At 37.9% G+C, this 27,225-nt stretch overlaps 1 protein-coding gene across 1 annotated transcript; it reads left to right on the top strand.

The window, feature by feature from the left end:
* The first annotated feature begins 80 nt into the window (after positions 1-80).
* On the top strand, positions 81-21,491 carry SGPP1 (sphingosine-1-phosphate phosphatase 1). The gene is made up of 3 exons (XM_030002857.2): positions 81-999; positions 12,988-13,077; positions 15,083-21,491. The coding sequence occupies exons 1-3, from the start codon at positions 382-384 to the stop codon at positions 15,632-15,634; spliced, it is 1,260 nt and encodes a 419-aa protein (XP_029858717.1). The 5' UTR covers positions 81-381; the 3' UTR covers positions 15,635-21,491.
* The last annotated feature ends 5,734 nt before the right edge of the window (positions 21,492-27,225 follow it).

Below are 27,225 nucleotides of genomic sequence, written 5' to 3'. Positions count from 1 at the left end.
CGCAGGCGCGCCGAGACGGTGACGGTCAGGGGCGGTGGCAGCGGACGGGCGCGCGCGCGTGTGAGGGAGAGAGAGGGAGCGAGCGAGCGGGCGGGCGAGCACCGGGCGGAGCGGAGCGGGGAGCCGGGAGCGGAGCCGAGCCGAGGGCGGCGGCCCCGGCCCCGGCCCTAGCCGGGGGGAGCCGCGCGGTGTCCGTGGCTCCGCGCCGCCTCGCCCTCGAGCGGGTTTCTCCTTAGGGAGCCGTTCCCCGGAGAGCCCCCGTCCCTTCCGCCGCCCCTCAGGCGAAGCCCCCCTCAGCTCCCCGCCCGCCCGCCCGGCCAGCGCCTCGCCACCGTCAGCCCGCCTCCCCCGCACCCCCGCGGGCGGCCTCATCCTCCCGCCATGGCTTTCTGCCGGCGCCTGGCCCGGCTGGCCGCCCACCTGCAGGACCCGCAGAAAGTGGCCGCCTTCCAGCGGCTCTGCGGGGTGGAGGGGCCTTCGGGCTGGGCCGAGGCGGAGCAGCGGGCCGGGGGCCGGGGGCCCGTGGTGAACGGCGGCCCCCCGGCCGCGGAGCGGGCGAGAGGACAGGGGCATCCCGCCGGGAACGGAACGGTGCCCGGCGGGGCGGGCCCCCCGCAGCGGTGGAGGAGGAGGCCGCGCCGCAACTCCCTCACGGAGGAGGACGGCAGCCAGGAGTTCTCCACCCGCAGCCGCTTCCTCTACTATCTCTTCAGCCTGGGCACGGAGCTGGGCAACGAGCTCTTCTACATCCTCTTCTTCCCCTTCTGCATCTGGAACTTGGACGCCTGGCTGGGGCGGAGGCTTATCATCATCTGGGTGTGGGTGATGTACCTGGGGCAGTGCACCAAGGATGTCATCCGCTGGCCGCGGCCTGCCTCCCCGCCCGTGGTGAAGCTGGAAGTCTTCTACAACTCCGAGTACAGCATGCCCTCCACCCACGCCATGTCGGGCACCGCCATCCCCCTGGCGCTCCTGCTGCTCAGCTACGGCCGCTGGCAGGTAATGCTCACCTCGTCCTTCGCATGTTTTCCAGCCCCGGGGTATAAGGGTGTGACGGGCTTGATTTCTTCTGGGAAGGGAGGTGGCAGAGTTTGTTTGGGAAAATGTGAAATTCGTGCCTTTTTTTCCTTGCCCGCCTCCCCCTTTTTTTAAAATTTTTTTTCTGCGATCCAAGCGAGCGCTCAGGTAACGAGAACTGTTCTAATGATTCTGTCTTCTGAATGGAAGTTCTGCTGACTTTGGGAATGGTTAGCTCAGTATGCATTAAAAGTCTGCCTTAACAATCTGCATTTTGCTCCCGTGAGGTTTTTTCAACTTTTTTCTTATAGGGCGAGTGCTTTGCATAGAGTTTGGATAGGCATCTGATACTTTTTCGGGCGTTTGGTTTTACTGAGTGAGAATTTGGTGGAGAGCCAGGAGCTAAAGGGCTTTTTGCTGATCCTTCTTTGCTTTGAGTCACTTTGTAGCTTGAGGCAGTCTGTAGCTTTAGCCTTTTCTTTAACGCCGTCTTTTAGTTTCATTACCTGTAAACTGGAAATTATTATTTTTGTTTTGAGGAGTACATATGCTTTTAGATGGTTTTACAACTATTAATGTGCTAATAATTAGCAGGAACTGATAATCTCTGATCTTTTCAACACCTTCATTCAGCAAAATCTTAAGATCTGCCTATTGCACTCAGGGTCAATATATTAAGTTAAAGTAACGCTGTTGATCATCTGGTTTATGCAAGCTGTGGCATGTGCTCTGGCGCTTGCTGTTAGCAGTATGGGCAAAGAACTCCGAAGAAAGCACAATGCGCATTCAGCTCTCTAAATCTCTGCACCAGCTTCAGTAGTAAATGAGGGAGAAGGCTTTTCCCAGGCAACAAGTGTTCAGCGTAGGGTTTTGAGGGCTGTGTGTGTGATGGTTAAGAAGTTACGCAGTAAGTCTACTCTTAAGTTGTTAATGTTACAAATTCTTATTATACTACCTGCCTATTTTAAGTCAGATGTATGTCATCTTGGTGGAGAGAACTCTCTTTTTAAGCTTTATGCAGGGGCTGAACTCTTGTCTTCCCAGTTACTGTTAACAATCGCCAGTTGTCTGCTGTCACAGTGTGACACTTTGTGGCTCTACCTCAGCATATAGAATGGGTGCCTGAAAGGAAGGAGATAGTTGAAGGTTAGAGGTTGTATTTGACCTCTCTTTAACCAAAGTTTATATATCTACTTCTGCAAGGTGATGCAGCATGCCCAAAAGAAAGCTATTAGGGATTCATGTTCTTTGCTAGGAAAATGTGAAGTATCACTCTGCTAGAGTTGTGCAGGCATCAGGTAATGCCACGTGTTGTGGGTGTTTGAAATAAATATTTGGAGTTCTGTCACTGAGATGCTTAATCTTAAAGTTAAGATTCAGTGACTAAAATCTGAATATTTGATTATTACTTGTTAGATGCATAGGGCTGATGTCAGTTGGAAGAATGAACTGGATGTCTATTTCTTTGCATGTGGGAAACCTCATTTAGTAGTATCAGTTGATTAGCTTTGCACAGACTGATGTCATGTGTACAAAGGAGAACCTGGCTTCGTTGCTTTTATAGAACGAGCAAACTGACAATGTGTGAAACGGTATTTTTGCCAGTGAACCAAGTTTGTTCTTCGGTTTGCCAACCCTGCAACTATGGTCTGTGAAATACTGTGCTAATTGACTAAACATATTCATAATGAATGCATATTAAGAAATCATAAACATTCAGCCTTGTTATTATTCATTTAGAACCATGCTTAAGAAATGAGGAAGCAAAGTGTTTGAGTCTTAATTCTAATTCCTTTTTCCTGTGAAATGGATATGAATAACAGACCTCTCTAAAATCAACTTCTACCATTTCAAAATGTTCAGTTAAGACAAAAAAAAAAAACCCCTTCCCATTGATTCACCTCTTAAGAGAGTTAAGCTTTCATCTAATGCTTCTGCTGTTCTCTGTATTTTACTTGTGTTGAAAGGGAGTGGAATATATATGGTAACTTGTCATGCTTTTCTGGAAATAGGTGGGGTTAAAAAAGACTGACCTCAGAACTTCTTGGAAAGCTATTAATGATAAAGGAGCTTGTAATAACTCTGATTTTATTAAGTTATACATATTTACCAGTAGATACAGATGGTTAGATTTAAACTTGTGGGCAAACAGTAGGGTACAGTCTTTCTATATATTCAGTATAAGCAAGCATTACACAGACTCTGATCATGATGAGTCCACATCTTAGGACTGTTTGTTCAGAAAAATCATAGTGGAGCAAGACTGAGTGTGAATTTAAGCAGACACAGCTATAACTCTCTGCAGGGACTTTTATTCTGGAATACAGGTAACTTTCAGTTAGTCACTTTGAAGTTTATACTAAACCAAAGAAAGCCATTCTTGCTCTAAAAGAGGTTACTCCAGTGAGAAGGGAATCACTTTCCTGTATAGTTTACTTGGAGTTTGCTTTCATTGGGCTATGACTTCCTAGTATTGTGTAACAGTTCTTTGATAGAAATTCTATCAAAGACAATCTCTGAGTCTTTCCCTTGATCAGCATGGAGAACAGAGCAAATCTGCTCTTATTTTTCTATGTGTGGCCCAAATTATCCATGTAAAAACAGATTTTTTTTTTTTTTTTATTCCAGTAGGTTTTCTTTTAACCTGTTGAATTAAGTTTGTGCTTTCCTAGTTTTCAATGCCTATCAGTAATCCTATTACAATTATTTTCCTTTCATGTAGTATTCAAAAACACTTTTGACTATACACAGTAAACCAAAAATATTTGCCTATGAATTCAATTGTTCAAGTAAAATATTTTCAGAGATGATGTATTTTAAAGATGGTTGTGACAGATTTTCACAATTAGAGACTTTGGACACAGGGAATATTCAATGCAACCAGCTTTCAGACAGAAACAAATTATATGTTAAAATAATTTTCATAATAGCTAACTGTTCTGTCCATTGTGGAATATAACTTTTCAATTTCGCCTTGTATTATGAGAGCTTGCCTGAAACTTTTGATTCCACTTACGTAATCTTGATATATTTATTTATTTAATATTGTTAAATCTCAACAGGGAAAACCACTTTTTGATTTGTTCAAAAACAGTTTGAACAGTTTTTCAAAGACACTTCAGGAACCTTGAAATACAAAGCTCATGCCAAAGACTCATGAGAATTTAGGAGAGTGTTATAGATGTTGATTTTTTTTTGGTTTTTTTTCTGTCTTTGAAGCTCTGGTACCCTGAAAGAGGAGGACAAACATTTAAAAGACAGTGAGATTATAGATCTTCATATGATGTAGGAAAAAGTATACCTTTATCACATGGGGAAAACCTGCTTTCTTTGAAATATTGACAGTTTGAGCCAGTCTGGCTTGTATCGTGTCCTGAATGAGGAGGAAGAGATGGTGTGAACTGCTAATTATCTACAAAATCTCCAAAAGCCTAAGGCTGAGACTATAGGAAAAGTCGTCTTTATATTTTATTCGATTACTTTGAACTGCTGATTTCAAATAAATATCAACACATTTTATTAGAAATGGTGCTTGAATTAGGATGGTACCTGAATGTATTATAACCCTGCTCTTTTATTTTGAGGAGCGGGGGGGGAATCAGTCAGGGAGACAGAAAATATGCTTTTCTCCCAGAGTTCCTGCAGGATGCAGCCTGGCTCTAGCAGTAGTTGTCTGTATTAGGAAGTGATGGGTTTGCACTCCTTCCTGAGCTCTGCATTAATGAGCTGAGTCCGGAACTGCTGACTCTCACTGTAGGCCATTGAACAAACTTCGTTAAGTTGATATTCAGCAGGAGCCCAGAGCCTTGATTGATGAGTAGCTGGGCTCTGTAACTACATTAACCAAACTTATGAATGTTTGAAAGGGCTTATCTTCTGAAGCAGTTTAGATCACTAAGTATGACAGCATTGTCCTCACTATGTACTTGTCTGCCAATGTTTTATATGCAAATCCTATAATCAGTGACTGTCTTTCCAACTCACTGATGATAATGGTGACCTTAATAAGCACTACTGCTAAACCTGCAGTAGAATGCATCTATTCTGTAATGGTTTCTTTGACTGACACACCTAAAAGTATTTTTCAGTTTTCATTTATTTAGTGCTCTACTGACTTTCCATGGTACCAATTGTGTAAGAATGTCACGTGGTACTGTGTCAAACACCCTTCCAGAAATCTTTCATCCGCATCATTACTTTCATCAACCAAAGCTGATGAATCTAATCAAATGAGATGGGTTTGACAGGATCTTTATTGGGATTTCAGAGAGATCCACATCATTCTGTGATTCTGATTGACCACTGCTAAATACCACTTCTAGAATCGTCTGCCTGTTCTTTCATTTCAAAAAGCTAACTTCTCTCAGATCCCCACTGGGAACGGGGGAATAACTGGTTATCAGGGTTGGATGAATAGCCCAGTCGTGACACTGCTATAGTAAGAATTTTACAGAAAGTGGGCAAATCCTAGTTTTAAGTGACTGTCCTTGTTGAAAGGCTTGCATTATCAGTAAGACTGATGTAATGATAAAACTGGAAGCTACACATAGGAGGCTCTTGCATACGAAGTCTGTGTGTAAGAGCAAGTACGGACTCCTTTCAGAAAGAGATGCCTTATCTCTCGGAGAAGCCAAAATGGATTTTGGCTGAAATACTAAAATGTTGTGAAGAAACTTAGGCAGAGAGATGTGTGCTTGTCTAATTGGTTTTCTTACATGTGTTTCTTAAAATAAAGAATCAAACAAAAACTCTTCTGACATGAGAAGCGTAGCTGAAGGGGTGATCTAAAAACCCAGAATTGCCCACACAGTGAAGAGTTCTTGAGAAAGAGAGGTGGGAGTTTGAAGGGTCAGCACTGGCCTTGTCTTGTGTATTTGAGTTGTAAGGTCTTCTTTTGTGGGCTATATTAATGCCCGTAGTTTACTTGTAAAGGAAGCTGGAAAAAGGAAATGTTTGATTCAGATGCTCTTAGAAGTTTGAAAACAACGTAGCCAGTTCTTACAAATCTCATTGGGGAATCTCTGCCAGAGGTATGCAGCAGCCTGTCCTATTAAACTGTGCTGATTGGCATTAAATATATTTTTTTCAGTTTTGCATAGGCAAATCTTTAATTAATGTAAAGGATCTTGGGGGAAATATGTAAAAACAAATGCCTTAAGGTTAGATGCAGAGTTTTTGATGAAGAAAGGATTCAAAGGAAATACTTTCCTTCTCAAGCAACTTTTTTTTTTCTTGGTGGATTGTATACATGTAAAGCACTCCTTGTACCTTCAAATATGGTGTGTTATTAAACCTGAGAAAACTTCAGTTCACAGAAAACCTATTTTTTTAGGTGTTGGGGATGTAAGCAGAGCAAGCCGTAGGTGATTCTTGCTGGGTGTGTTCAGGGAGGGATTTTTTTTTTTTTTTGTAATGACAGCAAGGAAAAGGAGTAACAGGCTCCAATTCCTATTGTAACGCCTTAATTTCTTTTCAGATTATGTGTAGCAGAAAATTAAACCTTTTAACTCCCTGCAGGGCTGTCATTGGAAGCTTTATCTTGGAATTTAAAGAAGGGGTTCTTTCACTGCCATGTAGCACTCTCAAATTTTTATGCTTTTTGATTTTAAGGTTGGTCAGTGGAAGAAAGTGGGAAGTAATTGATAAATGTAGCTTAACCAGTGTTATTTACCACTTGTCCTCTTTTGAAAATGCAGGTATTTGTCTGTTTATTTTTCCTAAAAAGACTGATAAGTGGTCTTTCCTTTTTAACCATCCTCTTCTCCCTTTTCTTCTGCTCCCTCCACAAAATCATTTATATGCTGTGCTTTTTGTACTCCTCTGGCCACCCAGGGTCTCAGAGTCATTGCTGTAAACATTGATTATAGCTTTTCATGTGTCTATTGCTAATACATAGCCCAAATATCTTATTAAAAGCATGATGCTGCAACTGCTGCTTGGATTCTTTCAGTGAACTCTGGCCCAAAATAATTATCTCAAATTCAAGTTGAACTTCTGAATAATCATATGGTTAAAAAAGATCATTGAGTAATACTGTAGAATGCTGAAAATATTAGAAAATTAGTTTGGAACCGTCTGTGGATGCTGGAAACTTCTCCAGTGTAGAATGTGCTTTAAAAAAAGTAAAGAAATGAGCATCTAGAGTGTGTTTTAAGAGTGTTCCATTATGAAAGAAGGAATTTTCTGACCTAGGTCAAAGCTTTTAGGACAGATTGTTTCCTTATGAGCATTTTTAAACAATGGTTATGTTATTAAGACTCTTGGCAAAAGGTCAGGTTAAGGGGAGGGAGGAGGATAGGCGCTTGAGGGAAACGTTTTCTATGTCATCCAGTCAGAAGCTTGCAAGCCCATTTCGGAGGATGTAATCGAATAAAATGAGAATTTCCTATTAAAAACATAGGGCATACAATTCTCAAAGACTTACTGGGAGTAGTTTCACTGCTATTTTCCAAATATGACCAATTGAATTCAATTTCTTTGATTAAAACCAGATTCTGGATATGGGAACAAAATTGAGGCCTGGAGAGAAGATGAGTAGTCTACTCAATCAGCTTTATTCCTAGCTTTTTCTTAATATGTGAATTTAGGAAATCAATTAGCCTTTTTTATCCTTGAATTTTTGTTTTTTAAATGACATGCTTGGTGATCTGTCTCTTAGTCATATACATCAAGACTGGGACACTTTTCTTAATAGGTATGGTGCCTTCAAAGAAGGCATCTTTTCAAACATTCAAAAGCCAAAATGTCAACAAGGGTATCTTTTTAATCTATATGTTGCATTTGTCTCTATCTCCAATCTCTGCCTTGCTGTCAATTCCATTTGCCTCCACTTTATCTTCTAGTATTGTATTTGTACTACATGCTTATGCATTTGTCGAAGCTTTATTCTGGCCTTTGGAAAAATATTTGTGTAAGCTGGATATTGGTGATTTGATCTAAAATGGAATGTGGGCTACTTTTGTCAAGGAGAAAAACGGCAGATTAATGTTGGTTTTGAGTCAACATGTGATTTTGAAGTTCAGATTGAGTACTATGCAAGTGTCTATTTTTGTGTAAGGTTAAGATTTTCAAATTGCAAGTTGTTTGGTTTTCTTTTAATTTAGAAAAAAAAGCAGTATGCAGTTCAATAAATACTCCTCATACTCAAAGTTGTTGAGGTGGCATGGTAGCTATGGAAGCATAATGAGTTTTTGAGGATATACATAAGGTGGTCTTGAGGGCATGGAGGCAGACTTTGAGATGTTTGTTTCTAAAATGGGCTGTTCCTGATTATCTGTTTCAAAGTGACTCTAAGGATGGTCAGGAATGAAGATATGTTAATTCTGTTATCAGAAAGAACAAGCTGAGAGAATGAAACCTGGTTTTTATATCTACCTCTGCCAGCTGTGACCTCTGACAACCTTTCAGACCCTCATCTGAAAGGAGATATGATGCCAGTCTGCCTTCTGATGCCTAAATGAGTAAGAATAGCAATGAATTGGGGAAGAGGGTAGAAGTGAACTTGTGATCTTTTGTCCTTTGTGCCTCTGTAGGTCTGATTTGGCATGTGAGGAACCGTGGGACAAAAATTGCTGGAATTCAGCAGTCTTGCTTTAATATCTTTAAGTAGAAGCTGTCAGCGTGTCTGTATACAACTATGTAGAAAAGATCTAAAAGTTTATAACTCAAAGGTAATTGATAATTGTTAATTTTCAAATTTGTGAATGCAGAATTTTCCAAAATGAGAGACTCAAGCAAACCTCAAAAAAATGAGTGCTTACAGCTTTCTTCCGTGAACACTTGAGATTAGTTTATATTAACTTTTCACATTAATTTTTGATAAAACGTGCCAATTTTGAGTAGACAACATAGTAAAAGCTGTTTGGGTTTTTTGTTTTTTTTCTTTGAAGATTCATTTGTGATTGGGAGAGAAGCTTTGTGAAATCCACTATTTATTTTAAAACAGGGCTGATAAAAAAATGTTAATAGTCTTAAGGCACTATACTAATACAAGGTATTTTGGTATTTGGGAGGATTTTGTATGCCTAGGCAGTGGGAGGTTACAGATACTTATAACCACGGTATAACCAATGTATATATGCAAAATACATACAGGCAGTTATTTTCTAGATGAAACAATGTTTAGAAAATACTTGCTAGTACCTCAGTGTTGCATTATTTTCAGACAGTAATTTGGAAGTAAATTTATGGCATCAGGTTTTTTTTTTTTGGTTTTTTTTTTTTTTAAGAATAAAGGTGATGTCTCCTGTAGGTGTTATGACTTGGCATGCTGCTGAGCAGTCTTCTTGCTGAGCTATGAGGTGTGTGGGAGTGTTAATATTCTCCTTTAGTCACCTTGTACACCTATCCCTACATGTGAGGACAAAATATGTGGTTACTTTATCACCTCAAGGCAGATTTTAAGCAGGTGGTACCAGTTCAGTGTTCTAGGAATTCTTGAACCCAGTGGCTGCTTTTAAAAGTTATGAGTGAAAACAGGCCAAGGAGGGGGCGGGGTATTGTGCTTTATTTGTATTGAAGTAAGGGCGTTCTTTGGGCTTGATTTTTGCTAGTGTCTAAGGCGGTCAGTGAACTGTGGAGCCCCAAAGGGTACATACAACTTTATGATGCTCCATTGGTGGGTACAGGGGTTCTTGGAAGAAAATCAGATTGGTTATGTGGGCAATGCAGGGAGGTATGGATACAACGTACCATTACAGGGCAGATGAAGGTTAAAACCTTCTTTAGGTCAAATTTTATTCCTGTACCTTAGACATAAAGATGTCTCTATGTGTGAAACTTCCTTATCAGTCGGTAAAATAACTATCAGTTTAGATAAACTGACGGTTGTCCGAGTGTGCTGGTTGCATAAAGGTGGGAGCATAGAGGGGAATGCTTAGTGCAGGAACTAATCACAAAAATTGTGGAATATTGTTCCAGAGGAAATTAGAATAATTATTTCAATCTTCTGTTTTTTTTTATAGTGGACTGGATATAGTACAGCTATGTATACTGTAGTGAATAAGCTCTCTCAGGTGTGGAAAGAAACTGGGTTTAGGACTTCTGTGATTATTATTATTATCATGCATTAAAAATACCATAAATCAGCATGTGTCTAATACTGCAGACACATTTGTGGACAGGTTATGCTAAAGCTATTTCAGTAAGAATAATTTGTCTGGGTTTAAGTTAAAAATTCTTTATTACTTAAGAATATATGAATCAGGGTTAAATGTATAATTGACTTTTTATTGGGGACGCAATAGGGAAGTGTTTAGGCTCTTGGATACAGATGCCTTGCTACAGAGAAACTAAACTAGCCAGTGTTTTCAGATGCTTTAGTGGGTATCTATTCTCAATACTATTAAAAACAGAATCGGCGTGAGATATGACAGAGCCAAATATTATTTCCAAAATCTTCAAAATTGGAGTTTGTGACACAGTTTCTTTCTTCCCCAAACACCCCTCTCTTGAGAGTTCCTGACTAAGATTAAGCATTTCTTTTCATTTCCAGAATTTATCCTATTCTCCCTGCTATTTACAACGGCCTGCCCAGGACTCTTAAGACTCCTCACATATACCTTTTCCTTCATACTCCTTGTTCTTAGGATCTTGCTGTTTAGCTGCTTTAACACCATCTCTCCCACAATCCCAACTTTTACCCACAGTATCATTAGCTGCTACAGCCTGCTGAGCTTAGCACTTCATTGGTCTTGCTGCTAAAGCTCCAGCTTCTGTTTCTGTTGGGTATATCAGAAATGCAGGAAAAGTCTTAATTTATTAAAAGAAAAGCCTTACCCTTGATTGGAGCCTGAAAGCACAAAAGATGTGTGCCAGGAAACAAGAATGGACATACGGTATCAAGTGATGGGCAAAAAGTTTCAAACTGTTTGACAGTGTGTGAACACATGCAAGCTCACTCTACCACCAAGTAATTGTGATGCTATTAAATTTTCTGGTTGAGAGGTTTGCATTGCTTCTGGAGGTAGTAAATCTTCCCTTGCTAGTCTCTGACAAACAAGAAGTTGTCTTCCCAGGCTTTTGTCTTGCGGAGCATGTAAAGAGGTGCTAGAAGCTCCTCTTCACTTCAGAGAATATAGGGTAGGGTATACCTGTCCCTGTATATACAGCATTTTGGCTTTGGTAGTCCTCTGTGGGGGAGAGTGGAGCAGCACCATCCAGGGAAGTTGTGTGGCTTGAGTGTATTCCTGGTGCAGGCAGCATTACTTTTACCCTGATATCAGTGGAAATGATGGTAGAGGCATAATGGGGATGAGTGATAGGCTACACTTGTAATGTATTCTCTTGGCACAGGGTACAAGGATTACTTTTATGGCTGCTATAACAATGTCAGCATCTGATAACGCTGCAATCATCTCTCGAGTACGACCTAGTTACTGGTGTATTGCCCATTATTAGCATAATTCTGCAAGGCAGGAAACTGAATTTGTTCCTTCATGATTTCAGTTAGAAATAAGTCATTAAATACATAATTTTGTTTAGGTACAATTTGTAGATGAATGTAGCAGAAACAAAGACAAATGTTGCTACAGGAATTAGAGTTTAAACTAGATGTAATACCACTGTGAGCCAGGCATTTGGAATTGATTTGAGTGTGAAATCTGTTTCTTATGTGAAATGTAAGCTTCCCAATCTGCGAATTTGAGAAAATTTTTTCAGGTTGGTCATGCTAACGTGGTCCTGAAGCTGAGAATTCAGAGTGTTGGAATAATGCAGAAGACTGATAATCTTCTCTCAAGCCTTTCATTGAAAGACTGATTTAGAAGCTTGTCAGTGGCCTTCACATAGGACATACAACTTTCTCTAATAAGATTAAAGATCCTTTCTCTAATCTGTTGGGTATTCTACCCTTCAGGTTATCCATAAAAGGAGCAAGGCAAAGGGCAAGAAAACTGCCTAGAATTCTTAGTTTTTATTCTGAGATTCAAGTACATCTAGACTGCCTGTTTATATTGAAAATGTTTATCATTGCTTTCATGTAGGAAGTGAAGCAGTTTTGGAAACATGCCATTTTGTCTCGTGACTGCTTCTTTTATAGAACTAATTATTACTTTTAATACTGAAAAAAAGGAAGCTGTGTCCTGTTTTGTACAATATTTTGCAATATGGTAAAAGGGGGAAGTATTTCTTACTGTGCTGTAAGATGTGAATTGGCACACTTTTATCCAAAACCTAAGAAAGTTAAAATACTAATTTTCTACACATGCTGATATGTGCTTATTAAAACAAAGTATTTTGTTTGTTCCTGTTAAACAGTCCTTATTAATAAAAAAAATCTATCAGAAGATGGAAATAATTGGAAAAAGGTGTTTGATGTTTTTTATTTAATAAATGTGGATTTTAAGAGGAAATCTATGTGGGTTTCTAGAGAACAAAAAAGATTACTGTTCTAGGAGTTTCATACTGATGCTCAGAGGTTGAGTCAAGGATTGCAGAAACTATAAAACTGTGTAAGGAATTGAATTTGTTTGTAAATTATTATGAGTTTTCTGTTTTCAGGAGAAAGGTGAAGCTACTAGATTCTGTCTGGATTAATTGTTAAAAATACTAGTATACTACGTAGCTGCTTCACCCAGTGTAAAACTGTTCCACAGTTTATAACACAAGGCTTGTCTCTGCCCATATTGCCAATTTAGGATATCATAACATGGCAAGACTAACTGCTATGAAGATCTATTAACTTCTTACTGCTTTGTCTGAAAAGATATGACCAATGTCCTGAAATTCATATATCCTGAATGCAAAGGAAGAGGACAAGGAAAAAGTTGAAAAAGTTTGACTTAATGTTTTGACTTTATGGAAAGTGGACTTACTTGAGGGTGGTCTAATTGGCTTGGGTAGGCTAGGGCAAGGAAAAGGGTGAGCATAAGTTGCATTAATTGGAGTTAATTGTAGAATTCTTATAGATGGAATTTTTTAGTATTTTTTTTTCCAAATTCTAATACAATCTTTCAATTTTTTCCCTGCCAGTATCCCCTTATGTTTGGACTGATCCTTGCATTCTGCTGGTGTGCTTTGGTTTGCTGTAGTCGAATTTATATGGGAATGCATTCAATTCTGGTAAGAAAATAATCCTAGTAAAATTTTATTTTAATGTTGTTCTGATTACATAAACTTCCATCACACATAAGTTTTTACAGTACAGTAATTGTATATAGCTTTTTTTTTTTTTAGAATGTCCTACCGTATAGGAACAGAATACTTACATTTCTCCAGCAGAGAAATTGATGAGATAGCTAAAAGTGGATGTCAAACTTATATTAATTTATACTTTTCTTTCATAAACCCAATCCACAGTTGAAACTTAGCTGATGTTTACTAGCAGTTTAGTGCAGAAATTGACTGTACTAAAGTGTAGACTAAGTTTTCCTCTACAGAGTAGAAAGAATTTTGCAGGTTGAGAGAGTGGCTGTTAATGTCCACTCAAAGCATGAGCATTTCAGAGTGCCATGCTAAATGCTGGGGTTTCACTTGCCAAAGTTTCTAAAGAACCAAATAACAAAGTTGTCATCTTTGAAAAACAGACTTATTTGTTAAAAAGGATTAAAAAAAAAATCAAACTGAAATACAAATGCATGCAATGTAAAAATGGGAAAACAATAAAACTACAAAATGGTAATCAGAATGGAAGACCACTAGTAAGTATGACTAAAGAGGTTTTTGAGGATCACTTGCTAGAAGGGGAGAAGCTAACAGATAGAAAACAGTAAGCCCGGTAGTGAGTAGTGAAGCTGGTAGATGGTCACAGTGTAAAAGGAGCATGTGAAAATAAGGCAGCTCAGAAAAACTGCATGACGTATTTGCATTAGTGATTAGGAGGCTTCCCAAATCAGAACCACTTGTGTGTAAGACAATGGGATGAACTGCTATTTCAGCTGACAGTGTCAGCTGACAGATAATGTCTTAGAACAAAGTCATGCAACAAATAGTGATGCATCATATAGACTAGGTTATTCAGCAGTTTCATACCTGAATCTTCTATAGTGTTTGAGTGAATACAATTAACCATGTGTTGCCTGTAATATAAATTGACCATGGTGCCTAAGTTTGGAGGTGGTGGGGGTAGGGTGGCAAATATGGCAGAAAGTTGTTGTGGTTGCTTCTGAAATGAGCAAGTCTGACTTTCATATCAGTCAATTGCATTAGAGCTTTTATCAAGCGTTCAATTAGTGGAAGTGAATAAAAATGATTCATTGAAGATGGCGCAATAAAAATATTGCTGACAAAAGTCCCACCTCCTGGCTCACATGGAAGAGTTGATAAGCATGTGAATGAAGGTTATCCGGTTTCTAGTGCTTGGATTTCTAAAAAGCTATTGACAAATTCCTTCTTAACAACTTAAGGTGACAGAGTTTGCAGATAATTCTGTGCAACTGTGATTCATCAACAGTAACTGAAATTTAATGCTAAATTACAAAATAACCTTTTAATTAAGAAAAGACATTTTTAAAACAATAATAAAACTGAAAATCAAGTATGAAGCCACAGAAGTTCCCTCTTCCTTTAATAGTTAGAAACAGTTCTCCATTTGTGCAGTATTGTTAATTCTGAAGCTGGAGTGGAAAGTCTAAGCTGCTCTAGTGCTTAGCTGCAGTGGTCCTCGACTGCCTTACCAGCTGTTGCTGCCAGTGTGCCTGTGTGTTGGCACCCAGGCACTTAGATCCAGTGTTGAGTGTTGGCAGAACTTATTTAGCTGGGCTAGCTTTGTGCTGACTGTAGGCTGGAATGCCCCAGTCCTGGACAAGGACCTTTGTAGCCAGCAGATAGGTAGATCTGCAACTTCGTTTGATCATGGATCATTTGATTATGGCTTCATTCATGATAATGATCATTCATGATCTGATCATGATGCAGATGTTCTATTAATAAGTGATGAAATGCAATTCCTTACCTTATCTTTAGCATAAAAAAGATTTAATCTTGTACAGTAAATGAGAAAAGATGGGAATCCACAAGTTGCTTTTAGCAACAGAGCAACTAGGCTTGTCTCCATGCTAATGTAACTAAAATTATTTTTTTAAAATAGTTCTTGCAATGAAACCATATCTTTCTCTCTCTCCAACAGGATGTTATTGCTGGATTTCTTTATGCTATTCTCATCTTGGTTGTCTTCCATCCAGTTGTGGACCTGATTGATAACTTCAACTTAACTTACAAATATGCACCCTTAATTATCATCAGTCTCCATTTAGCCCTGGGCATCTTCTCTTTTACTCTAGACACCTGGAGCACATCACGGGGAGACACAGCTCAGATACTGGGCTGTGGTGCTGGAGTAGCCTGTGGTTCTCACGTTAACTACATAATGGGTCTAAAGCTAGATCCTCTTCCCGATATGTTACCTTTATCTCTTTCCTCTCTCACTGTGACTGTGTTTGGAAAAGCCATATTGAGGTTGTTGATTGGAGTAATTGTTCTGTTGTTAACAAAAGTGGCGATGAAAAAAGCCACTATTCCATTGGCATGTAAAATATTTCGCATACCACATGACAATGTACGGAAAGCAAGACAACGCATGGAAGTTGAGCTTCCCTATCGCTATATTACGTATGGAATGGTTGGGTTCTCCCTCATGTTTATAGTTCCTTGCCTGTTCCATTTTATTGGTCTTTCTTGATGCAGTTTTATCACTTTAAATAGGGAGAACAGAGCAAGTTGGTTTTTGAAGGGGTGCACTAGTTTGCTAAGGGAAGGCCAGTGAGCTTGGCTTTAGCAGGGTTTTCACTTTAACAGCAATACATAACAGGCAAAGCATTTAAAGAACTTTGCATATCTTTGGGTATGATATGGGGCCAGAAGTCAAATATCAGTCCATGAGAAGTGCTGAACTCTATAAATGCTATGTCTAGACTTATTGCTGTAACAAAGTATCTGTGTGTGTGTGATGCAATGAATGTATCTGGAATGTCTGTCATACTGTACCTGTATACATTGACATTTTAACAGGTATGTCTGACGGCTAATCAGAAAGCTCCATTCATGATCTGTTTGCCATTTCATAGTAATTTATTCAAGTTGTTGGACCATAGACTGCTAAATTTGCTTTTCCTCTATTCTTTCCTGAAGTCCTGCTTCAAGATGTTTCAGCTAATAGGCATTTCTAATGGACCAAACTTGTAATGAGGTTGAATTTTTCTAAAAACCAAACAGAAGCCTTTTTGTCTAGCCCCCTCTACAAAGTAAAATATCTGGATTGGCATTAGTAGATATCACTAGCATATATATGATTCAGGTACTGTATTTTATGGTTTAATAACTGTGCCTTTCTGTTGCTAAATTAAGAAATGCCATATATACTGTGATGTAAAAATGCCTAATTTTATTTAAAATCCTACATAATTAGGCAGATATTTTTAAATGTTAGATTGTCCATGTTGCAGGCACGGTTCAAGTTAACTGGAGTATTCAGTTTAGCCTGATCAAAATTGCATAAATGAAATGACCCAAGAATTGTGTCCTTAAACTCAAGATATTGTAAATGGACAATAATCCCTTTTGTAAGTATTTTTAATGTGTATTGTAAGTTACTGGAAGAGGATATATTTTTCTGGAGATTGTTTATACAGTGGACAGATATTCAAAATTAATGATCTAAACATCTAAAAAATAAAGCCACCCCATTCTGCAAGGAAATGGGCCTCACTTCTTATTCCAAACTAATTTAGAAGGACCATTGTTTTTAGATATTTGCTTAGAAAATATAATCCTTATTCTAGAAAAAGTATATGTATTTTTATGCATTAACATACAATATTTAAAGGTGATAATCACCCAATTTGGATAGCTGTAAGACAATATAGTGATCAAATTAAATTTTTAATCATTCTGATAGGCAGATTGTGAGCAGTCAAGACGGTATGGTCAATGCATAAACGGTTCGTGCATATCTAAATTTTACTGAATTATTATGCACTTTTCAGCTTTTCATGATCCTTTTTCCAGTGATGAGTAGAGTATGACCCTTCAACTGTAATTTCATATGCCTCTCTTGTGTTTCATCTTGTCTATGTTGATGTGTTGCCTAATGTGTTCTTTCCATGTCAGGAACTGTTATATTGCAGCAAGAGCTGTCTTATTGCCTGGCCAGACATGAATAGCTTAATTTTGTGTTGTACGTTTTTTCACGAAAAACATAATTTGGTTGGGAACTATAGTGATTAGATAGGATACAAAGCTTACATTTTTTTGTAAACAATATTTGGAGTTGGAAGGTTTTTTGTATTGGCGCTCCTATCTCCAAACTGTTAATATGTGAATTAACAAATTAACTTTGTATCTCTTTCCTCAGAGCAGTCAAGGTTATGGTACGCTGGCATTAGATCATGTGAAAAGCTGACTTTTCTGATGCATTTCTTCAGTGCATTCAGAATGCACGGCTATGAATGTATTCAAACTGATGTATTCAGAACTGATAGTGTGTTAAACAACTTACATAGTTGAAAAGACTTTACCTAGTAGAAAGTGGTTAGCTTGTTTCAGTGCATATTTCTGGATTTGATTTTTTTTTATCTGTTCCTCTTTTGCAGTTTAATGCTGAATGTGCAGTGAAAGGTAAATTGGTTTCTAAGGTTTTGAGGGAAGGATTTCCACTGGGTTGGCTTTGCACACTAAGATAGTCAATAAATAAATAGCTGGGGGGAATGTACACAAAATGCCTTATACTTAAAGCCCTGAGTAAGTGGTGTAGTTCCAATTATATTAAATTAGTCTGAGGACTGGTGAAAATAATAGGATAACCTTCTCTGAAATTAAGGGCATATTCTCCTTAAATATCCTAGCTTTACAGTTTATAGCAAAAAATGTTTAAATTCTAGCACAGAAGAGACAAGTGAGCAAAACTGATTTTTTTTTTTTTTTTTTTGGGTACATATTTGACTTCTAGGAACTTCAAGTTTATAGCATAAGAGTGTTCTTAAAGCTGTCTTTTCTAGCTGTGCTTGCTCTGTTGTACTATTAATGGAAAATGAAATCTACTGTGTAAGATGGAGAATGAGTGGAAAAAAACCATATGGAGGTAGGACTTTCAACAGGCTAAGGAAAATTGCACTGTAGCTTATTCTACTGTTACTCATAAATAGATATTTTATATTTTTATACATTACATTGGGTAGCTTCAAAATGTCATGTTCCATGTACCACATAGTCTAGTACCCAGGAAATGTATATCAGAATGTTTATACAGCACCTTTACAACCCTATCTCTAAGACTGCAACTACTTTACTGAAGTTTACATGAAAAAAGTTTTACTATTCTATTTTCATGTTTTATAGGGGGCTAGGCTCAAGAGGACAGTTTAGCACAAAATATCAGGCAATATGAATACTGTTACAGAATAAAGAATCACAGAAATGCAAAAATTAAAAAAAAAAACTTAAATATTTGTATCTTAGGATATTTTTGTTTAATAATAAGCTAAGATTCCTTCAAATCAGGCATAACAAAACAGCAGGTAAAACTGGAGCACTTTGTTTGCCCTAAGCTATTCCTAGAGCTGAACATGAAAAATGTTTCTAGTATAAGCATCAGCTGGTACCAAATTATTTATAAATAAATTTAACATAGCTTTAAAAGGTAGTTAACATGTCTTTTCAGAAGGACCATACACTTGAAACCTTTCATGAAGTGGTGCGAAAATGTATTCATATGTCACTGCTAGTGAACTTCCTCAGTTCCAGGTTGTATAGTCCTAGAGAGAGATATAATACTACTTTATAGAAGCAGATATAAATACACATTTATTACAAAAAGCTACAAGTTAAATTTATCTTATTTGATTACTGTATAAAATAAAACCTGAAACTAACAGTCACGTAGAGTGTGATTTGGCACAAAATTGTGTTTTCCAAGAGGCTGAAGAGACTCAAATTAGTCTTAGACTGCCTTAAACACAGGAGCAGGAATTTTTTCTGACCTGGCCCTCAATCAGAACTAACATATGCATTGCATATTGGGTAAGTTTTAGAATCTGTTACTTTGAAAATGGTTTCATGTTTATAAAAAAGCTATTACTTTTGCTACCCATACCATGAACCGGTGTTGAAGCATCTTTCTCCTGTGTGATCACCTATGAAGCTCTTCAGCCTGTCATCACATTTGCCTTACCACTTACCTTGCAAATTGGGGGGGGGGGGGGGGGGAGGTGGAGAAGCTATTTTAAGGTAAATTGGCAAACCAAAGGGAGCTGTATTTTGCTTATTTACTTGGAATTTTTTTTTAAGCTTATGTACAGCTTTTCTCCTGGAAAAAAAAAAAAAAAACCCAGATGCATTTCTTTTAAAATGGCATCTCTAAATGTGATATGTGGCTTCTTTTTTTTTTTTTTTACCAGAACAGTGTTAAATTGTCTGGATTTTAAAAGCTATTATGTTTTCCTTTGCTACTATTTTTTTATTACTGCTTTCATTATTTTATACTCAATTTGTTGCTTATTTCCCAGGGCGTGTCCTGAACTTGTTGTAAGCAATTGCTACTTATGTGAAGATTGTAATTTTGAACTTGTAAATACTTAAGGGCTGTTAGTGGCTGTTAGCTGCTCAAATACATACAAACAAACCTTGCATGCTGTAAGTAAATACATCTGTTGTGCTAAAAGTTGTTTCTATTTCAGTATTTGCTTTCTCAATACAAAATTGAGATTTTTCACCCACAATACATAAGATATTTAATAATTCAATGGTATGAAGGGGCATGGCTGTCTAACTCCTCTTTACTGGGAGTCGTGCACCTAGTTCCTTCCATGTTACATTGAGAATGAACCCTGAAGGTCATGTCCATGCTCTGACACACATGCAGGCATCAGTGTGTGTGAAGTGACTTACCTTCTAAGGTGTAAATGTAATGTCCTTGCTTTTGAGGTCTGAGAGATTGTTCTTTTTAAAATCATACTTAGCCCAGTTTTTACAAGACTTTTAAAGGGCTTAACTTGGAAGCTGTTTCTTAGTATGTGGAACTGGCTGTACATTTGCAACACTTAATTGATGCTTTCCCCTCTGTACCATAATTGTGCTGAATGAAGAGATCCCAGAATAATGTCAGTAGATAAAATGATGACAGGAGAATTGATTTCTTGGAGTATTGTGACACAGCTTACTGTAACTGATTCTTGGGTGTTTTTTTGGTCTAATGTAGAATGGTTTTAGGTTATACAATTTATTTCTATACTCTATAAATGACTTTGAAGAAACTTTGACTTTTTGTGGGAGGAAGTCTCATTGAATGATGTCATGCCAGAACTTTATTCTAGTGGAAAGCTTAAGTGGCCTTTTTGTCTTAGAAAAAATATATAAGCCTATTTTAAAATTTACTGTAAATACCATATTTGTCAAATTGATAGATTAGTTCGGTCACTAATGTTGTTTTTCTTCCTATAATACTTCTTGAAACAAAGGCAAACAAAGCTTAATTTGGAAACAAAATGTGATGCTGTGTGGCAGAGAGGATATAGCTCTTCAGGTGTTCTCTAAAAAGCAAGTATCACATGCTGGAGTTGAAGCAAATTTAACTATGCATTAGAAAAATTTCCTTGTGCTCCATTCTGCACCAGAAATAATTTGCATGTTGCTACAAGTCCATTTAACAAAACGAAGCAAAGCGTATGTGCTTGCAGTATATAATTAGTAACTGTTCCTGTAGGATCAAAGAATAGAGGGTACATAGGAGAATACTACCTTAAAGATATTGACCAGTAAATGTAAATAAAAAGTCCTATCAAGTTGGAGAATTTTATTAGTCACTAAACTTTGACTAAATTAGTCACTAAGTTTTTCCCACAACTTTATTTTTGTTAGAAAGTATAATGAAAGACAAGGGTGATATTCCTGAAACTGAAATTAGATCTTACTTTAAACATCGAGAACTGTCTTATCATAACTGAAAAAGATCAGTTCAGGAGCTAGTAACCTGAAATGTAAGAGCAAAGTCTTAGGGGGATTTTGTATAAAACTTAATGCACTTAAAAATGATGCCAAAATTTGGCCTATACTTGATTTATATGAAATCTGTAGTACAATATAGATATATATATAATATATTGCTTCTTGGAGTTTAATTTTTTATGTATAGATTTTTTCTTGTTACTGCATTCCCTGATAAAAGCAAGTGTTCATAAAATATAAAACAGCTTTCTCTGTATAAGGTAAGGCTGTATGATAGTAGTATTTTGGGAAATAATGTAGTTGTAACCCCCAGTCTCTCAACCTCTTGGAGAACTTTATTTAAAAAAACAAAACAAAAAACTTTCAAATGCAAGCCTTGAGTTAGTTGAGGATCGTATAATGGTTGCTGTATAATAGTGTACAACTGATGTTTTAAAAATTAATACATCGGAACTTTTTGTTATATTATTGTTAATGATTTTGTACTCATGGTACACTTTCTGCAGTTGTCAACTAATATTTAAACTCATATTGACTGGTAACTGAAGTGTCTAACTTCATCTGCAATGAGTGGGTAATAAACTACTATTGGATTCAAATGTGTTCTGTTGTCTTTATTCCTTCCAGTGCTAAAGGACGCATGGTAGGACACATACTGCAAGCATAAAACACTGATCACAAGAAAACTTACATTCATATTATCATATAGCAATAATTGTTAGAACAATATTGTCTTTATGGTGTGGGCTTTAGATGCAAAAGTTTAGGAAAAAGAATTAGGAAATAATTAAATGTTTTTTTTTCATTTTCCACTGTCTTAAAATCTGGACTGTTTAGTTTCATATAGTAAATAATAAAACAAGCTCTTGATCAAACTATAGAAAGATTTAAGGTGTATCTTTCTTCAGCTTTTGTCACTTGTTGCATGCTGATAAATGAACGTGGCAGCGTGTTCTTACTCTAACTGACAAGAAATTTGTTTTCTAGGAAAGTGCCTGTTGTGGGGAAGAATAAATAGCTTCACAGGTTATAGAACTATTGAAGCTTGGGTTTCCAGTGGATGTCTGATGACTGCTTTGACTTGCACTGCAGGTTTAATTTAAAGAGATAGCTCAGTACTTATTTGAAATCAGAACCTTCATAGAAAACAACCACATGAGTTTGTATCCTGTTGGGTCACCTTCTAGTAACTTCTTACCTCCCAAATCTGCTTTGAAAATTGCCCAGCTGTGGGTAGTTTTTTCCCCAGACTATTGAATATCTACAGATTTTCATGGAATGCATACAGGCAGTGTATTTTCATCAGCTTTGCTTCCTTAGTAAACCAGACTAATTGCAGAATACTATTAATTTAAAATGCTGTGAATTTTGTTTTATGATGGTCCCAAGATGCTTCAACTGCTATGTAATACACAAGCATGAGAAAGTATTAGTTCATTTGTATATTTGTATTAACTAAGTAGCCTTAAGTTACCCGAAGTGCAGCAAAAAAATATTAGTCAGCATAACTCTTGCTTCCTCTCTTCCTGCAGTTGTACAATGCCCAGCAAGGAAGTTCGAGCAGTTAAGTAATGCATCTGAACAGTATTGCAGAACACACTTGAAGAGGTGGGAGCTGCCCCTTAAAAGGAAGCTGGTATGTTATTTCAAATCCATTTATTGGCCTCTGTACAGTGTTCCTCCTTGTTTTGCTAACTGGGAGGATTTATGTGGAGCTAGTGCACAAGATTCTACTTTTTACATAAGGTAAGAACTCTTATGCTAAGCAAATCTACAACTTGAAGAGACTGCTGTGATTGTTTTTTTTTTTTTTGTCCTACCAAGGCCTTTTTGTCCTGTAGAGCTGTCAAAAATGTAGATAACCAGGATGTTAAATCCAAGGACCACAGAAATGTATGATCTGTTGGTTATTAGTTTGTTCTGTGTTTCAAGATAATTTTGAAGATGCTGAGGCAAAAAAAAACCCACTTGAAGAACCCCAGAAAGGGTAAACTCAAAGTACATGATGAAAACCTCAACAAATGTAACTAAATCACACCTCTTTGATGGCAAGATGTAATTCATCATTCCACTTATGTCTGTAGCTGTTTATGGTCTTTGCTGGGGAAGCAAAGGCTTATTATATGGGCTTAACTTGTTACCAAAGCAAAGCTCTGGTCCCTTGCTTCATAAAATGACTCATAAGTGCTTGGTCTTTTTAATTCTTTGTTCTCAATAAAATAATTTTGAAGGGATTTGGAGTAAGCATTCCTTCTCTGCTTAAACAGCTGATGGAGCTTAATCAATAGACTCATGGCAGTTCTAGTTTATGCCATGAACTGAAACCAGAAAGGTGTAATTGGAACTCTTTTGATCAGCCCATCCTGGCCAAATATTACTGAACTGATAACTAAATCTCCATAGACCTGAGATTTGGATCTTCCTCAATTGTATATTGTGTTAGTTGCTCTTTCCATGGGACTTTTAGATCACAAGAGTGGACCAGATACAGGAGAACTGCACAAACCTTTATAGGTACAAGTCATCTGTAATAGTCCTTTGACATCAGTTTAGCCATGATTTGCATATAGATTGTCTAATTTGATTTGACTTTTTGCTTGCTAATTACTTTGCAGAAAGTAAAAGCAAGTTCCTGCCCAAAAGCTTAAGCCTGCAGTGCACTGGGAATTGTCCCTTCCTCCATTTTACATTTTGTAATAGAGCCTTCCCTGTGCTTTAATCTTGGTCTGCGAAGAACAGTTGGACATAGAGACACTTTTTTTTTCTTTTCTGAAGGATTGTCTTCTCCTTTAATTGTCAAATATTTATTACACCCTTTATTATCTTAACTGGATGCTCTGGCTTTATACAAGTGACTTATTCTGACCACGTGCAATAACTTTTTCAGATGGCGTGGCAAATACTTGGTTTACAGATGATGTGGTTTTGGTACAGTATATAGCAGCCCTTTCAAAGTATGGCTGGTATGCTTGCTTTTATTTGCCTCTCATGTTCTGACCCTCCCTCCCCCTTCTGGGACTAATACTTTCTTCTGTCCCCACAAGTATTGAACATGGATCACATCCTAAAGAGAAATCTTTTCTTTTTTAACTACATAATAAATCTTTTAGGTATGAGAGAGGATTCTAAATCTGCTAAGAATCTGTCTTTTTTTTTTTTCCCCTTTCCCCTCCAAGTGCATGTACACTGCAGCAATTTGTAGGTGAGCCAAAGTTGTTTTCTTAATCTCAGGAGGAAAGTAGCAAACTTCATTTATGCTGGCATAAAAATCAGTGAAAGGCTGCTGTTTAAATCAATGCTTCATAATGAAATTCAGTGAAGTTTATAGACAACAGTAAACTCAAGAGAATCTTCTGTGGATACTATCCTAAACTCTTTAGTTCAACAGAACTAAAGCACTTTTTCTACTCCAGACAACCCAACAAATTAGTGATAGAAAACAGCAAGTCTGCAACAGGTGAAATTACCTACAACTAGATTCTGATCAGCCTTTCCTGGGTGGGAAAGCAATGATTTCCTGATTCTGTACAAGTGGCCGCTCTCGCCTGCCAGCCGTCTGGTGCTTTCCTATGTGCGGCTGTCCCATGTGTTACAAGACATTTTTCCTCACTTCATGGACACCTACTTCTCATCTACTCTTCAGCTTTTTCCCTTCTAAAGACCAGCAACCTACCAAACTTCACAGCCATACTTCATGCTTGGTGATATGCCACAGCACAAGGGTCCTTCAACTCGCAATGGAGAGCATTCATGTACCAAACTGGTTTCCTTCATGCAGTCATCTTCTGCATAGTCGGGTATCTCCATTCTGTGTTAAAACACTGTGGCTGGTCTGAAATGTGCAGAGTAAGATTGTAGATGATGAGAAACAGCAAGAAAGTATGTCACTAGACCGTTGTAGAAAGAAAAGGGGGGGAGGAACCTGTGTGTATCAGAGGTAAGATGTTGGCATGTGGAGGAGAAAAGGGTTGTGGGAATGGGTAAGAGGAGGACATAAGGGATTAACAGAGGTGTCAGGGAGTAGTATGCTAATGAAGAAATTGAGTTGTGAGCAAGGCATGAGCTGTAAATCCTTTTCAGAACATCCTTGGGGTTAGTAACAAAATAAATTCCATCTTTATAGCCTTTTAATAACTTCTAAAATTCCTTTTTTTAATTTGCTTTTTTCCTTAGCTTATATGCAGTTGTGTCTGGATATATTTAATATCGAAAAAGGAACTAGTTAGAGTTTCCCAAAGTTGGAGAGTGGGGAGCTTAGAGTTGTGGTCATCTGTTACAGTAGCTAGAGAACAATCCATCACCTAATTCTAATGGAGTTTGGTTCCAGGTAGTCACAGATTTGAGTTTGTAGATGGATTCAGCAGTTAATCTTCTCTGAATCTAAAAAACAACCCCCAAAACAACAATACCCCCCCCCCCCCCCAAAACCAAACCAAACAAACAACAAAACCCAAACCCAGGAAAGTTTATTTTCTAAAAGATCTCTTCCCCTTAAATGTATAAGGCTAATTTGACATGATAGCTTAGCAAACATAAACAGAAAGTATGTTCTGCTTCCATATCAGTTAATGATAAAAATTTCCCCTGAATTATTTAATCCGTCACATGTTTGATCATCTCTCCTGGTATGCCAGTAGCCATATTTGGATAATTCCTGCTGTAGAGAATTCAGTCCGGGTGGCTGATCAAGTCCACAACTGCCTTGGGAAGATTGCCAAAAAGATGCCTGTTATGAAGAGTTACTTTGCAATTGCTAATCTCATGCTGTTAAGCAAAAGGATGTAATGATGTGTGCCTTGTAGAGAATGATTAAATTTCAGAACTCGATGACTTGGATTTCTACTAACCTGCAAAGATTTTTAAAATGAAAATTTAGAGAGGCTGTTGTTACCTGTGCTTCCACTGTACACATCATGTACTTTAATTATTAATTTTTGGTGATCTACTGTTTACAGCATTATTCATGCTGTAATGGCTACTAATTGCTTAGCAGTTACGGCTGTGGACTACAGTGGATCAGTTGCAGATGCGGGAATTATAAATTAAATAAAGCTCTTGCTCAAATTGACACTGCTTTAAGAGTTGGAATATTTTCTCTGGGCTGAAGTTTATATGACATAGTGCTGTGTCTGATAATTTTTAAGAATGTTTGAAGGAGTAAAAGTTGCCAGCATCTTTAAGACAGTGGTAAAAGCACAAAGTCAACCAGCTTAACATGGAGACTGATTTCATACCAATGCTAATTAGCACTGCATTGTGCTTGCCTTGCAGCAGCAGTTCTGTTCTTTCCTGATGCATTGGCCTTGTGACAGTATTGGGACTGTGTCTAGACTTCAGGCTGACTAACCTCGCTAATATGCAATTGAAAGAAAAATAAAAAATTCTTATGGTCAGGTTTGGCTCTTTTCACTTAGAGGCATGTCCAGGCATCTTTTTTAAACATCTGGTTGCTGAGATTTCTTTCTTGTCAATGCAAATAAATGTCTATTTCAAAATTTATATACAAGACACTTCCATAGTTATGCAAACACTGTATCTGTGATACAGCAGTTCTGAAATATGTGTCTGGCCTGATGGCCTAGTGCTTCTCTCTCTCCTGAACTTGGACTTTTGGGGGGCTAGTCTTCTGTAATTGATCTTGGTGTCAACCAATTTCAGTTGGAGTTAGAAGATCGCAGCTTGAAGCAAAGATAAAAATGGTACCCCCCCAACAAAAAAGTGTACAGTGTATGGAATCTGACAAATAAATACATGCTCTTAAGAAATTGCCACCCAAAAAGTCAGTAGGTAGCAGATTTGAGCTGCTTCATAATGCATGTCTGTGCTGTGTGCAGGAACCTAGGCTATTCTATTTAGTCTCTGTACAAACACAAAAAGAACTGAGAATGCCATTAGATAAACCCTTCCTGGTGCAATTTGGGTGCACTCTGCTACCACTCAGATGGAAGGCTCCTGCTGTTGCATCCAGTTTGATATTTCTGCTTCAGGGAGGAATATGGAATTCTTGCCACTAACAAAATTGCCAATAAAAACCCAAATCTCAACAGGTGCACCCCTACCATGGGTGCATAGAAAGAGAGGACAACCAGGAAAACAGAAATACATGTCTGCAGTCTGTTTTTTCCCTACCTGAACTATGCCTGGAACATCTACTCAGCCTTTTAGGGGTAGTTACAGGGAACAGTTGGGAGGCTGAGGAGGAGCCCACAGTGCATGGCCTAATTTCCTGCTTTCAACAGGATCAAACATAAAGTCTTAAACTGGCACTCTGTGCAGGTCATAAGAAATTGCAAGCATTGTTACCAATAGTAGCATTATTAAAATTAAGAATTC

Source organism: Aquila chrysaetos, chromosome 2 (genome assembly GCF_900496995.4).
Source record: "Aquila chrysaetos chrysaetos chromosome 2, bAquChr1.4, whole genome shotgun sequence".
Lineage (NCBI taxonomy): Eukaryota > Metazoa > Chordata > Aves > Accipitriformes > Accipitridae > Aquila > Aquila chrysaetos.
The sequence above is the reverse complement of the archived record's forward strand: the minus strand, read 5'-3'. Positions and strand labels throughout refer to the sequence as shown.